The sequence below is a fragment of the Castanea sativa genome, chromosome 2 (genome assembly GCF_040712315.1).
Source record: "Castanea sativa cultivar Marrone di Chiusa Pesio chromosome 2, ASM4071231v1".
Taxonomy (NCBI): Eukaryota; Viridiplantae; Streptophyta; class Magnoliopsida; order Fagales; family Fagaceae; genus Castanea; species Castanea sativa.
The window spans coordinates 2961036-2976472 of NC_134014.1; the positions used below are offsets into that span (position 1 = coordinate 2961036).

At 34.7% G+C, this 15437-nt stretch overlaps 1 protein-coding gene and 1 pseudogene across 1 annotated transcript; both read left to right on the forward strand.

The window, feature by feature from the left end:
• The first annotated feature begins 5719 nt into the window (after positions 1-5719).
• On the forward strand, positions 5720-8349 carry LOC142624077 (G-type lectin S-receptor-like serine/threonine-protein kinase LECRK2). The gene has a single exon (XM_075797577.1). The coding sequence runs from the start codon at positions 5868-5870 to the stop codon at positions 8241-8243; it is 2376 nt and encodes a 791-aa protein (XP_075653692.1). The 5' UTR covers positions 5720-5867; the 3' UTR covers positions 8244-8349.
• A 3665-nt stretch (positions 8350-12014) lies between these two features.
• On the forward strand, positions 12015-15203 carry LOC142626128 (G-type lectin S-receptor-like serine/threonine-protein kinase LECRK1; annotated as a pseudogene).
• The last annotated feature ends 234 nt before the right edge of the window (positions 15204-15437 follow it).

Consider the following 15437-nt stretch of genomic DNA (forward strand, 5'->3'; position numbering starts at 1 on the left):
TTATTCCAACAGTACTATAAGCATGAATTTTATAGAAAGGTATATAACAAAATTTGCCAATTGTTTGAAATACAAACTCTTTTGGTCTTTGATCTGCACTTTGCCGCTTCTTTTTATCATAAATCAAACATTAACTTTCTAAATACTGTATTTGTACTTTTGCTTTCCTATAAATTGTTTTCAAATTTAAGTTATTGGTTGAGTGACTATATTCAGTAATTAGTTTATTGTCATACGTGTATTGAAGATGGATTGTGGGTTAAGAACAAGTTTTTGGACTAGGTTTTAGGATAATTATATCTAATTATATTTATTTAAAATAGGTGGAATTATATCTATGCAGATCAGAATTGTTGATACCTAAAGCATCCTTAACATTATAAGGCTAATATAAGGAGGCTCAACTCCATGTTTCAATGAATTCTATGAGAGAGTGTTGATGCCCTAATGAAGGACGAAGTCCTTACATCTTTCAATTGAATGTCCAAAACCACCACAAAATTGGGTCATTACTTTTAATAGTTGGAGAAAAACCCCATTTTCCACAACCAAAGATTTTTTTTTTTTTTTTTTTGAGAAGGCACCAAAGAGATTAATAATGGGCTAAGTGCTTTGCCTATACATGACTCACTATGTGACCTTGACACTGCTATATATAGTTAAAACATTATTGAAGATACTTGATGAGATCGATGCATTGGTTAGAAATTTCATATGAAAAGTGATAGGTTCAACGAAGTCTGATATATACAACATATGCTTGCAGTTAATTGGATTAATGATCAACTGATGGTAGGGAACAAAATATGCCTACTTGGTCTGAAGTTTCAGCTATAATTGTAGGTGATTTTAGTAATGAAAATATCCACCATTTGTGTTATTATATATGTACTACATTTTTCAAAATCATCTTATGTAAAAGCTTATATAGCATTTTCCGCGCATCGCGCGGGTAACTTCCTAGTTTACATAAAAGCAGAGACCTCATGCGAGAGTGCATGAGGTTCTGCCATGTGGCGCTCTATATGAGTTATTTGCAATCCTCTTTATTATGAAATAATGTTTTCCAACTTCAAAAATTAAAACAATGCAGCTTTTATGTTTAGCACTTATTGCTTCATCAAAAATCAATTCACTTCTTCCTCTCTCCTAACTCTTCACTTCTTTCCATAAAAAAAAAAAAACTATTCACTTCTTCCGGACAAATAAAAAACTTTCACTTCCCCGTTCAAATTTAAATGCACAATATGTATAAGCACCTGGCAAAGTGAGACCAAGTTTTGCACTATTACACCTTTACAATAATATTATACTTTCCAAGTAATTTCTGTTGAGATCAAACCCATCTTAAATTTTTTAAATTTCATTCATTCTCTTTCTTAACCCTTCACTTCTTCTAGCAAAAACACAAACAAAAAACTCTTTCACTTCCCCTTTCAATTAAACGCACACTATTGTACCTATTTCTTTTGAAAATTATATATTGATGGATCAACGATTCCTCTTTGAGTTCATGGATAAAAGCTCCTTTCTTAGTGTCTGTAAATAAATAAATAAATATTGCCAACTCTCTCTCTTTGTTTCTTTCTTTCAATTTTTTTTTTTCAAAATTTTATTTGGGATACTAAGTTTACGGTTTGCAATGTTTAAGGGAAGATAGACTCGGGTAGATTGAAGCTTCAACTTTACCATGTTTTGGCCGGGGACTAAAGTCACTAAACACAAGGAGAAAATGCCACCAGCCCCTAATTTATCAAACCCTTCTTCAGTATCTAAGGGGTACAAAATACTAATACTCAATTTGTTCATTCTTTGTTGTTGTTTGGTAATGGGTTTTTGATAATCGAACTAGATGGTGGTTTTCATTTGAACTGTTTACTGGTTGAGATTTTTACTGAGCCACACTGTTTTTGTAATTCATGATTTGGCTTTTGGTGAGTGATTTAAATATGTTACATGAGGATGTGATTAAGAAAATTAGTTGAATTGGGTAATATTTAGACCCTAAGGCAAAGACAAAGCCGAGTAACTAATCTGGTTTTGTTTACAAGTAGAAAGATCAATGAGGAAGAAGCTTAATCAATAAATCAAGCTTAATCAATAAATCAAGCTCCTCCAAGCCACATGTAGTCGGAGCACAAATACATGTATCTCTATGGATTGGGTCACATTCAAAGCGCCAATGGATGCAAAACTTTTGTGGGATTCAAAGTGCAAAGAGCCCAAGAGTAATCATATATTTTATTTTGAATCTATAATATTTGATAAAATGCTTAACAGAAAATTTATAATTTTTATTTGGTTGTATGATGTAGCAGCCTATTTAATTGACATAAGTGAAACAAATTAAATTAGCTACGGGTAAGAAAGAAGTTAGTATTTTTAGGTGAATAATTTTCTTTTACCTATTGAGGGGTTAAGTATTATTTGGTAGCAAATTTTTAAAATAATCACCACAATCTACACATATTCTATGTCCTACTATATGATAGAAACTCAATTGTCAAAAATAAGAACAAAGAAAGAAACAATAGAATCCTAAAGGTACAAATTAAGAACTAAGTGGGCAGAAAAAAAATTATGTGGTGTCTCCATTATTTGAAGGTTAGCTTAGAATCTATATAAACTCAAAATGGTATTAAAAAATTGTTAAATATATTATACTGGTACACCTTTGTTAAAAAATTGTTTTATTTATTTATTTATTTTTTTATAGAAGATAGAATTTCTATTCTAGCCTAATTGACATAAGTGAAACAAATTAAATTAGCTACGGGTAAGAAAGAAGTTATTATTTTTAGGTGAATAATTTTCTTTTACCTATTGAGGGGTTAAGTATTATTTGGTAGCAAATTTTTAAAATAATCACCACAATCTACACATATTCTATGTCCTACTAAATGATAGAAACTCAATTGTTAAAAATAAGAACAAAGAAAGAAACAATAAAACCCTAAAGGTACAAATTAAGAACTAAGTGGGCAGAAAAAAATTATGTGGTGTCTCCATTATTTGAAGGTTAGCCTAGAATCTATATAAACTCAAAATAGTATTAAAAAATTGTTAAATATATTATACTGGTACACCTTTGTTAAAAAATTGTTTTTATTTTTTATTTTTTTATAGAAGATAAAATTTCTATTCTAGCCTAATCTAAGTGTATATGTGTGTGAATGTCCTTCCTAGAGACTTGAACCCCGACCCTTGCCTCCCACACCCTATAAGTACTTATACTTGTGGAGTGAGTATCGCACCAAGGGTGTGCGGTGGTTAAAAAATTGTTAAATATGTTGAATCATGTCTACCTCAACCATCATTGAAACTACTTGCTTTATTTATTTATTGTTAAATATCAAAGTGTGTTTGTTGCTTTGCCTAGACACGAATCACTATGCAACCTTAGCACTGCTATAGTTAAAATATTATTGAAGATGCTTCTTAGGGTCAATGCCTTAGTTAGACATTTCGTATGACAAGGGACAGGTTCAAGGAGTTTGATATGCATAATGCATGCTTGCAATTAATTGGTTTACGATCAACTGAAGATGCTTCATAGGGTCAATGTCTTAGTTAGACATTTCGTATGACAAGGGACAAGTTCAAGGAGTTTGATATGCATAATATATGCTTGCAATTAATTGGTTTATGATCAACTGATGGTAGACAACAAAAGATGCCTACATGCTCTGGAATTTCTACTATAATTGCAAGTGATCTTAGCAATGAAAATATCCACCATTTATGTTATAATATATGTACAAAAATTTCAAAAACCATTTTATATAAAAGCTTACAGCATTATCCGCGCAACGCGTGGGCAACCTTCTAGTAATAACAATAGCACAACTATTCCATGGAAGTCATTGGGACTTTGGGAGAGTACGTTGGCCTGAAGATTATAGGAGCATTGTACGTGATGGTTTTCGTGATTCTGAGGCTTGGACAATCAAGTCATCCACGAAGAAAAATCTACCACCCAAACTCATGCAAAATGAGTGTGCATGCATTCAAGTAACCTTTAAACTTAGATAGTTTGTGCTGTTTTCCTCGTTACAAAAATGATTTGTTTGGATTTGGATTTGTTCCATTGATTTATGTTTGTTAGAAATACAATGATTGTATTGTTTATTGTATTTCTCTAGGATAAACTGTACCTAAAGTGTACCGAAAACCCAATGGACCTATGCACATTAACAATATTTTTAGGATGTTAAGAAATTCATTTTTCATGTGGTACGAAAATATCATGACCATCATTGTAGGATGATTTTTACTGCTCTTACTACTATGATTTCTAGTGCATTGGATTAGGATTTTATGTGGATAATTCTCATAGATTTTGTGTTTAGGATACAAGTTAAATGTTGTTTCACTTAAGATCGAAATTAATCGCTCGAAATCATGTCATTCATGCATTGCATCAGATATTTCCACCATGTTAACTTAGTTTGGCATCACATAAATAACAAAAAAAAAAATGGTTTTCTTTCTTATGTATCATCAACATGTCATATAAATTAGGTTCATGAATTTGAGAATTCACATGAATGATAAAAGATTGACTAAAAGAATGGAAAGCTTAATATGAAAATCTGACTGTTTAGGGCTACTTGTGAAATGATCTCATGAATCATGTAGGAATCTAATCTAGATTTTGAATTCCAACTCTCTCACGTGTTCATGCATTTTTACTAAGATACTAATTAGTATCCTAGTAATGTTCATGCATCTTTGAATAGGTTACATTTTATGCTTATCTTTTTGCTTGTTTTTCATTCAATGTCATTATGCAGTTAACCCTTTTAAAAATTGGATAAATGTCACCACCACACACCTTTGGTGCGTTGGTCATTCTACACATATAAGTACTTGTGGGGTGTGGAGGACAAGGGTTAGGGTTCTAGTCTCTAGGAGGAAGCTTCACACACATATACACTTAGATTAGGCTAGAGTAGAAATTCTATCTTGTATAAAAAAAAAAGGGTAAATGTCACAAAATTATATAATTAACTTAATCCAATGCCTGTGGTCACCCAAATTACCCAACCATTAACCGGGCACTCCCGCATTTCCTAGACGCATGATCTTTTTGAATCTTCAAGCCCACTATTTATGCCACTGCTATTAATTTCAATGAAACTGTCATTGATGATCCATGACTCTTATCATGGCCAAAACCATGCGCGTTGAAAATCTGACTTTGCATTATATATCTTTATCAGCTTTGTAACTGTCAAATGGAACTATCTTTATGCCAAGCCAACTCACTGGTTGCCCTAGTCAATTCTACAATCTTTGTTTTGATAAGTAGTCACTTCTGCAATCTAATTGAAGCAAGATAAACAGTCTTAGAGGTCGCTTGAATAATCAAGCATTTAACCTTAAAGAGTACAATGTATACAGCCTTTAATCTTAATACTGTTTCAATTTTTTTTAATATTATTATTCAAGTGTTGGATGACTTGGCATATCCAAGTCACATGGCACTTATTCTCCCTCTAGATGAGTAGTGGGGAAGATCCCAAGATGAACAATGAAACCTTGTATTCTGACCAAACAAAAAAAGAGTCAAGGGACCAGGAGAAGAATTTCATGTCCAAATTAATGATGATTTCGTAGAACTTGTGACAAAGGAAGAAATGGGAGAATTGCCTGAAGAAGTTGACAATAAAGAGGTGATGCCTCTGTAGAGGAGGGTAGCTAAGGGTGTGGATGAAAAATGAGAGACAAACAGGCCACTTCACCTCAGGATACATCCAACAATGCACAAGAATCAGATTCCAATGTACATAATTTTGCATTTTCTATAGTTTCCAACTTTTCACATCCTTTCTCTTGTTTCCCGTGATCTCTCTTGTTTAGTACAAATGGCTGTTACTAGAATTCTTCTTTGGTTTTTTTCATTCATTCTCTCCTCACTCAGTCCTAGAGCTCTGATAAAAAATAGTACAATTGGCCTGGGTTCCAGCATCACTGCAGGATCCAATTCTGCATGGAAATCACCCTCTGGTGATTTTGCTTTTGGGTTCTACCCTCTTGTCACCAACAAGTACCTTGTTGGTATTTGGTATGATGAAATCTCAGAGAAAACTCTGGCTTGGTCAGTAAATCGTGACGATCCAGCTGGTAAGGGATCAACCATCAAGTTATTACTCAATGGCCAACTTGTACTCACACACACAAATGGGACTCAGCTTTTCATATGCAATCACACGTCTACAAAATCAGCTTCAATGCAAAATGATGGCAATTTTGTATTGCGAAACTCTTCCTCTGGAATCATTTGGCAGAGTTTTGATTTTCCAACAGACACCATTTTATTAGGCCAAACTTTGGTGATGGGCCAGAAGCTGCATTCCAATGCCAATGGCACAGTTGACTACTCCACTGGTGAATATCAGTTGGAGATTCAGCAACTTGATGGGAATATACTGTTATCTGCGTTTCGTTTTAGTGGTCCTACTTACTGGTTCAGCGATACTGCTGGCAATGGCAATGTGAGCCTAGTTTTCAACAAGACCACAGCTTTGATGTATGCTATTTACTTGGAAAATAATTCAAAGGCATACAATATGACAAACACAGTGCCTCCTACTGAAGATTACTACCACAAAGCAACTATCAATGACAAAGGAAATTTCCAACAGTTAGCTTTTCCTAAAGGAAATGAAGCTAGCCAATGGATTGTTGTGTGGGAGGCTATTGCTAAGCCTTGCACTGTGGATAATATTTGTGGGGTGTTTGGCTTTTGCACTACACCGGATGATAAAATAGTCAATTGCACATGCTTGCCTGGTTATTTACCTTTGGATCCAAACACTCCTTCCAAAGGGTGTTATCCAAATGTAGTGATGGATTTTTGTGCACCAAATTCTTCGGCTTTGAATTTCACTATTCAAACACTCGATGCAACTGATTTCCGAAATGGTGGTTTTGCAGATTTGGCTAGGATTCAACAAACAGATGCGGATAAGTGCAAGAAGGAAGTGATGGATGATTGTTTTTGTGTAGCTGCTGTTTTTAACGGCGGTAATAATGTTTGTTACAAGAAAAAGATGCCTTTGGTGAATAGTAGAAGAAGCGACCCCACCACTAATAATATGGTGGCATTCATAAAAGTCCCTGTGGAGAATCACAATTTGAACCATGAGGATAAAAAGGAGTCTCCATCCAGTGCAGTTCTGCTAGCAAGCTTTTTGTCATGCTCAGTATTTGCGGTGCTATTTGCAGTCATTGCCATTTATCATCACCCTTTGGCTCAGCGTTATATGCGTGTTCAACTTCAGTCGCCTCCCAAAAGAAAGCCAGTGGAGATAAACTTGAAGGTATATTCCTTCCAAGACTTGCAAGAATCAACAAATGGATTCAAGAACATGCTAGGCCAAGGAGCATTTGGTACTGTCTACAGTGGGGTTTTAACCTTAGAAGATGAAGAGGTTGAGGTAGCAGTTAAAAAGTTGGAGAAAGTGATTGAAAGAGGTGAGAAGGAATTCTTGACAGAAGTACAAGTAATAGGTTTGACACATCACAAGAATCTTGTGCGGTTGTTGGGTTATTGTAACGAGCGTAATCACCGGCTTTTGGTTTATGAGCTAATGAAGAACGGAACTTTATCTAACTTCTTGTTTGGTGAAGGGGAAAGACCTAACTGGGAAAGTAGAGCTGAAATTGCTCTTGGGATTGCAAGAGGCTTGTTATATTTGCATGAGGAGTGTGACACCCAGATCATCCACTGCGACATAAAGCCACAAAATGTTCTACTTGACAACAATAACACTGCTAAGATAGCAGATTTTGGCTTAGCAAAGCTACTGAGGAAGGATCAAACTCGAACAAACACCAATGTAAGAGGAACAATGGGATATATAGCACCAGAATGGCTAAAAAATGCACCTGTAACAACCAAGGTGGATGTTTACAGCTTTGGTGTCATGTTGCTTGAGATTATCTTTTGTAGAAAGCACATGGAGTTGCATCCAGCTGATGAATCAATGGAGGAAGAGTACACAATTCTAACAGATTGGGTTGTGAGCTGTGTCAGAGCTGGGAACTTAGAAGCCAAAGTGAGTCATGATACTGAACTTTTAAGTGATTACAAGAGGTTTGAGAGGATGGCTTTGGTAGGAGTATGGTGCATATGTTCTAATCCAACTCTACGTCCATCTATGAAGAAGGTTGTCCAGATGTTAGAAGGAACTGTCGAAGTCGATGTTCCACCTTTGATTGATGCACAAGTGTTTTAAGAGAAATTTTATTGTCCTTTGTTTATGCTTCCAGTTTCGATTCGGATTGTAAATTAATTTCAATTTGCAGCCTGATTTAATAGAAGTTCTAATTTCTCTTTTGCTAGAAGAAGATCTGATTATTTAGAGAGCACCATGTAAGTTCTGATTATCATCAAATATAGAACCATTGAAGTAGTGAAAAAAAAAAAAGCGTGAACATTGTAGCCTGTAGGTACTAAGCCATGCTTCCATATGCTTTAATAAAAAACAATAAAAGAACATAAGATGACATGGCCAACCATTAATGCATCATTTTCTGAAATTGACTGACACTTTTATAAAGGTTGATCCTCTTTTTTAATTAAATTTTTTTTTTTGGGTGGGGGGCTAGATTAAAGGGAGATACAAATGAAATATTATTCGCCCATGGAGTAATTTGATAGTTGAGATAGAGGAGATTTGATCTCTAGAATTTTTATTTTTATTATTATTAGTTTTTTTATATAAGATAAAATTTCTACTCTAGTATAATCTAATTGTATATGTGTGTGAAGCTCCCTCCTAGAGACTTAAATCCCGACCTTTGCCACCTACACCCCACAAGCATTTATACCGGTAGAGTGACCACTGCACCAAAAGTATGCTGTAGTTTTTTTTTATTTTTATTTTTTAAATACTAAGAAATGTTAATTGAACTATAACGTTCTTGACATTACTTGTTCATTGTTAGATTTTCAAGAATTCCATATTTGTAGTTGGTGTATGATATAATAAGTTCTTTCTTAGGAAAGGGGAAAATAAGTTTAGAAATTGCACATTTGTGTGTGTGTTTCTCAAAAATAAAAAAAATAATTGTAAGCCATTATGGAGCCATGATTTTTTTTCTAGTCTATGGGTGCAAATTCTAACTAGAATATATACATATATATATATATATATATATATTAAAATTTTGGTCCATCAGGTTTGATTCTATTTTAAAAATGAAAATTTCGTTCATCTCTATGATTAATTTGGTCATTCAGAGAGAGAGAGAGAGAGAGAGAGAGAGAGAGAGAGAGAGAGAGAGAGAGAGAGAGAGAGAGAGAGAGAGAGAGAGAGAGAGAGAGAGAGAGAGAGAGAGAGAGAAAAAAGAAAAGAAGAAGAGAGACCGATCTCTCATCCTTTAGCTTCAAAGGGGATCAATGGAAGGGCTTGATTAGTTTTCCGTAAGTTGGGCTTGAGAAGGGAAGGGTTTTTGATTGGTGATGGATTAAGGATTTTTGTGCATGTGGGTTGTCAATTGGAAGAGAAAATTTGTACAAATCTAGGTAATCAATTGAGATTGGTATCCATTTGGATTCCAAGAAAAATGCTTAAGAAAACGTTATGGATTTTTTTTTATTTTAAATTTAGGTTATATTTTAAATTTATGTAATTTTTTAAATATTATTTAGAGATTTTTTTTTTAATTTTAAAATAATTTTGGGATTATATAAGTGATGTGGCATAACTAATTGACATGACACTATTCTATTGGATTAATTAATACATGTGGGAAACGTAAGTGTTACTTGATAGACACATAAATATTAGCATTATCAAAGGGGTTTATCAATTAAAACAAACCCTAACGTTAGGGGAGTGGATTAAAATTTTTAAATATTAAGGGACAAAATCAAAATGACCCAAACTTGAAAATTTTAATTTAGACTTATCCCTCTTATCATAACGAAGTTGTACTATTTATTTAGTATGACTATTCTTGTATCTCATTCCCGAAGATAATGGAGTGCTCACCACCAAGAACACTTGCGAATACAATGGCATAAATGCATTACCATTGGACTGGATTTCCTACTACTAATCGAATTCGATGGACCAACAAAGCATGGAATTTTTTTTTTTTTTTTTTTATTGGTTGTTGCTAAAACCAAACTTGCATTTATGCTAAGAAAGAAATGCAGAGTCGTTCTTGTCAGGGAAGAATTATTACAAATTAGTAAAAACAGAGATCATCAAAACCACATTTGGCAAGGGCATGGTGTCTCTCCTGAGTCCCATGTAAATAAGCTAGATGAAAAAACTTTCCTAACCTCTCTCAGTACATTAGAGAGAATGCTTGAGATGCTTCAATGGCAGTCCTCTACAGTCTACACTATTAATGGCATCAAAGCATAGTTTTCAGTTGAGTCACCTTCCACCACCACAGGATGGTAAATGATGATCTTTCCCATTATAACGAAGTTGTATATATTTCATATGACTTTTCTGGTATCTTATCCCGGTTGATAGTGGACTAAGTGGAGTGCTCCCCAACAAGAACACTTGCACATGCAATGGCATAAATGCAAGTAACGATCGGCCCTGAATTTCATGCCACTAATCGAATTCCTTGGACCAAGTCCCACAACTCATGGAAAGCCCAAAAGTCTACAATTTAATCATAAGGTAAATGAATATCTATCTATAAGTCAATGAATGTCTTAAGAGTATTAGTTTAATGAATGTTCTAAGGCTAGTTTAGGAAATATTTTTAAAATCTTTTTTGTAAAAAGAAAAAAATAATAGATTTTTTTTTTCAGCTTTTTATATTTTTAAGGGTAATTTGTAAAGTACAACTTTTTATATCAAAGTAATATCAAAATTTTCTCAAAATAGCTTGTTAATAGATATCTTTTTTTTGAGGAGGTTGTTAATAGATATCTTAAGGGCACTAGTTAACTAGACCCAATTAATTATAATGAATTTGTATTTATTCATTATGGCTTTTATTGTATCTTATCCTTAGAGATAGTATAATGCTCACCCACGAAAACACTTGCAAAGACAATGGCAATATGGCATAAATTTAATTGACCATTGGACTTGAATTTCCTACTACTAGTTAAATTCATTGGACCAACAGCTCATCGAAGTTCAAAGGTCTATGACTTTTTTTAGTACCTTATTTCAGCCATGAGGTAGGTGGAAAGCCACAAAAAACATGGAGACCAATTTAAAGATTCCATAAAATTTGATTGATAAGAATTTAATAAAAAAAAAAAGAAAAGAAGAAAGATTCTAATTAATAACCTAACATAAGAGGACCTAATTTGACTAAAAAAACAATAAAAAGACCCTTAAAAAATAATTACCCTAAACTTAAATTACATAAAAATATTGAAATTAAGAACTATTAATAACAAAACGGCATATTCTATCCTGCATCAAACCACAAGCATGTGAGAAAAATTGCAACTTAAAAACACTAAAACAAGAATATAATAAAGTCTATTAAACAACGTAATGTCAAGCCTTATTCCATCAATAAATCATTGTGGGAGCATTTGAGATGAGGCAAAACTTGGGTTAAGTGTCTCCGGTGCACTGAACTTATTGTGATGATGACGTATGGCAAAGTGGCCAATGCACTGGAGCACTAAATTTAAGCCAAATCCTTTGAGATAAAGTACACAACTTTCAATGTTAGGTCGTTTGGCACATCTCAAAGACAAATGTGACGGATGGTAGCAAATTTTCAATCAATGACACTATGACATGGAAATATGCACGATTCATGTCAACCACTTGAACTGAGTTTGGATAAGCGTATCTGTAAAGAATCTAAAATATGACTCTAGTAAAAATTACAACAACGTTGCATACATGACCAATTTTACCTTAATAAGAATCTTGTAGCTGAATTTTCGGGTGTTTTCAACCAAGATGTCTCAAGTCCCCCTCTCCCCATTATCGAAATATTTATTAAAAAAAAAAAAAATTAGACTAACTGTGATGAGTGTAATATCACTTCACAGACCACCAAAACATCACGTTTATTGTAAAAATAAGTTGTTCTACACCAATTTTCCAAGAAATTTTACATATAGCTCCTTATAAAATGATTTCTACCTATGCAGATTCTTATGACTCTTAAAAATGGTTCTAAGGAAAATTATAATTCCTTGTGTTCTACTACTATTTTTGAATTCATGTGGCTTACATGCGCAGATGATATCTCCCAACATAAGCGTACGTTCTAACATCACTGCTGGGTCCAATGCTCCTTTGCTGTCCAGCTCAGGTGATTTTGCATTTGGATTCTATGCTCTCCCAAGCAGCATCTACCTTGTTGGGGTTTGGTTTGATAGAATTCCAGAGAAAACACTAGTTTGGTCTGCCAACCGTGACCGCCCAGCAGAAAAAGGATCAACAATCCAACTGACTGATGCCGGAGAGCTTGCACTGACATATGCTAATGGCAGTTCCCTACAAATATTTAGTGGAGCTGCTGCAAGCGTAGGCACCATGCAAAATGATGGTAACTTTGTCTTAAGAGATAACAGTTCAAGAATCCTTTGGCAGAGCTTTGATTCGCCAACAAACTCACTCTTACCAGGGCAAGTTCTAGTCCAAAGCCAAAATAAGCTCTATTCCAATGCAAAAGGAAGTTCAAATTCAAATTACTCAACGGGGGATTTCATGCTGGAAATGCAAATTGATGGAAACTTGGTGCTCTCTGCATATCATTTTGCAGATACTGGTTATTGGACCACACAAACCTTTGCAACCAATGTGAGTCTAGTCTTTGATAAGAACGCTTCCTTGTACCTTGTCAATGGTACTAAGGATGAAATTTACTCTATAACAAAGAACCTCTCAAGCCCAGTTGAAGACTACTATCATCGAGTAACAGTTGAAGATGGTGGTAATTTCCAACAATATTTTTACCATAAAAGAAATGGCAGTGGATGGAAAAGGGTGTGGAGAGCCAATGACGACCCTTGCTTCGTGAACTCTATATGTGGCATGTACGCCATGTGCACTTCACCGGATAATGAAACTGTGAGCTGTAGTTGCTTGCCGGACTATCTCCCGAAAGATCCAAGAGATATATCAAAAGGATGCTACCAGGAAAACATGGTGAATTATTGCACAGACCCTTCAATGAGGAACTTTAGCACAATGGTAATGTAAGATTATCTCTATTATGATAATTATTATAGATTTTGATTTATTTTACTGATATAATAGTAAGAGTGATAGATGAATATTGATCCTATTAAGAGTCTATTTTAAACAGTTATTTGTTGAAACTGTTGATGAACAATTCAATAGGTAAAAATTTGAAGCGTCCCTAGTCTACTGTATTGAAGAACCTACGTTCCATCCAAGGTTTTCTAATGTGTAATACACTAATTTTCAGTAAGTTTTTCTCTACAGGATAAGTTAGCTTAGTTCCATAAGCGCAAAAATATATTAAGTTTCTCCTTTAAAATCAAGTTCATAACTGCATTGAATTTAATTATTCTTACAAAATATAACATTGTTTGTCTTTTATTAGTAAAAATGTAATATATGTTTGAAACTTTGAATTTAATTGAGGAACCTAATGAAATCGGCTAAGAAATAGTATCTAAGTTTTGCCGTTCTCTATAAATCAATTTTTACAGAAGGTATGTGTTATTAAATTTTTTTTTTGGCTGCTGTTTTCAATTTCTCACAGGTAATTGATGATGCTGATTTCCCACCCGACATCTATGATGGAGATTTGGGTGAAGTAAGAAACGTTGATGTGGAGGGATGCAAGAAGGCTGTTATGGATGACTGTTATACCATGGCAGCTTCCTGGATGAATTCTATATGTATCAAGAAGAGGATGCCTTTGCTAAATGCAAGAAAGAGTGCTTCCTCCAAAGGTAAAGTGGCATTTATCAAGGTACCTAATAAGAAGAAGAGTGAGCCAAGTCCTCCAATGAAAAGGAAGAATTTTGATACACGGCTTCTTTTGGTGATTGGCCTTATAATTAGGCTGCTTTTGCTTTCTTGTTTGGAGCCCTTGCCTTGTACTATCATCCTGCAGTTCGAAATGCATTGAAGAGAAGGAAGTCACCAACAAAGACCGTTGGAATTAACTTTCGAGAATTCACATTGCAAGAGCTGCGTGAAGCAACAAATGGATTTAGTAAGATCCTTGGTCGTGGTGCTTCTGGAAGAGTTTACAGTGGTAGTCTAACTTCAGAGGATGCTGAGATTAATATCGCTGTGAAGGAGCTAACAAAACGCACCGAGAAAAGTGAGAAGGAATTTAGAACAGAGCTCAAAGTTATTGGTCGTACGCATCATAGAAATCTGGTAAGACTGTTGGGATTTTGCGTTGAGAATGATCAGAGACTTTTAGTTTATGAGCTAATGCCAAATGGAACATTGTCACAATTTCTGTTTAAGGAGGGGGAGAGACCCACTTGGCTTCAGAGAGCTGAAGTGGCACTTGAAATAGCAAGAGGCTTACATTACTTGCATGAAGAATGTGAGGCTCAGATTATACATTGTGACATGAAGCCCGAGAATGTGCTGCTTGATGTCAAATATAGTGCAAAGATAGCAGATTTTGGGCTATCGAAGCTTTTGAATAAACATCAAACTAGAACTGACACTAATGTTAGAGGAACAATTGGATACATGGCACCAGAATGGCTAAAGAGAGCGCCTATAACCACCAAAGTGGATGTTTACAGTTTTGGTGTTATGTTACTGGAGATAATTTGTGGAAGAAGGCACATAGAATCAAACCGGGTCGAGGAGGAGAGTGAAAAGGATGATCTAATTCTTTCAAATTGGGTTCTAAGTTGTGTGACTTCTGGGAAGCTAGAAATGGTGGTGGGACATGAACCCGAAGCATTGAGCGATTTCAAGAGGTTTGAGAGAATGGCCTTGGTGGGATTATGGTGCATTCATCCAGATCCAATTCTAAGACCCTCCATGAGGAAAGTGACACAAATGCTGGAAGGGACAATGGAAGTTGGGATCCCACCGCAGGTACATGACTATGTTTCAAACTATCGTAAGTATTAGTGTGATGATTGTATGTGTTTCCACTTGTATTCCAGGTTAAGCTTAATGTCAGGCAGCTTTGTACACTAGCTTATGTAGCATGAATAAAAATGAGATGAGACCATGAAATAAGCAGAGTTATGTTTAACTGAGGGTGAGTGGGAATTTTAGTACCACTTTCAACCATAGCAAGCTTAATGGGCAAACTATCTAAATTTTGTAGTGTAAAATTGTTCTGTGTTATTTTAGTACCTGCGCGGTTTGGCTTTGAATTAATTGTCACAAACTTATTCTGAATATCCCTCGCCATGACTAGGCTAGTGACAAAATTACCGAATATCTGCCTTTTGGTCAAGGTTAAGACTCAATCACAATGGTGTACCACCTATAAAGCATTAAGAAGGTGATGAATTATGA

Excerpts from the sequence above, each read along its gene's own strand:
- LOC142624077 (XM_075797577.1), top strand. The coding sequence starts at position 5,868 with ATGGCTGTTACTAGAATTCTTCTTTGGTTTTTTTCATTCATTCTCTCC.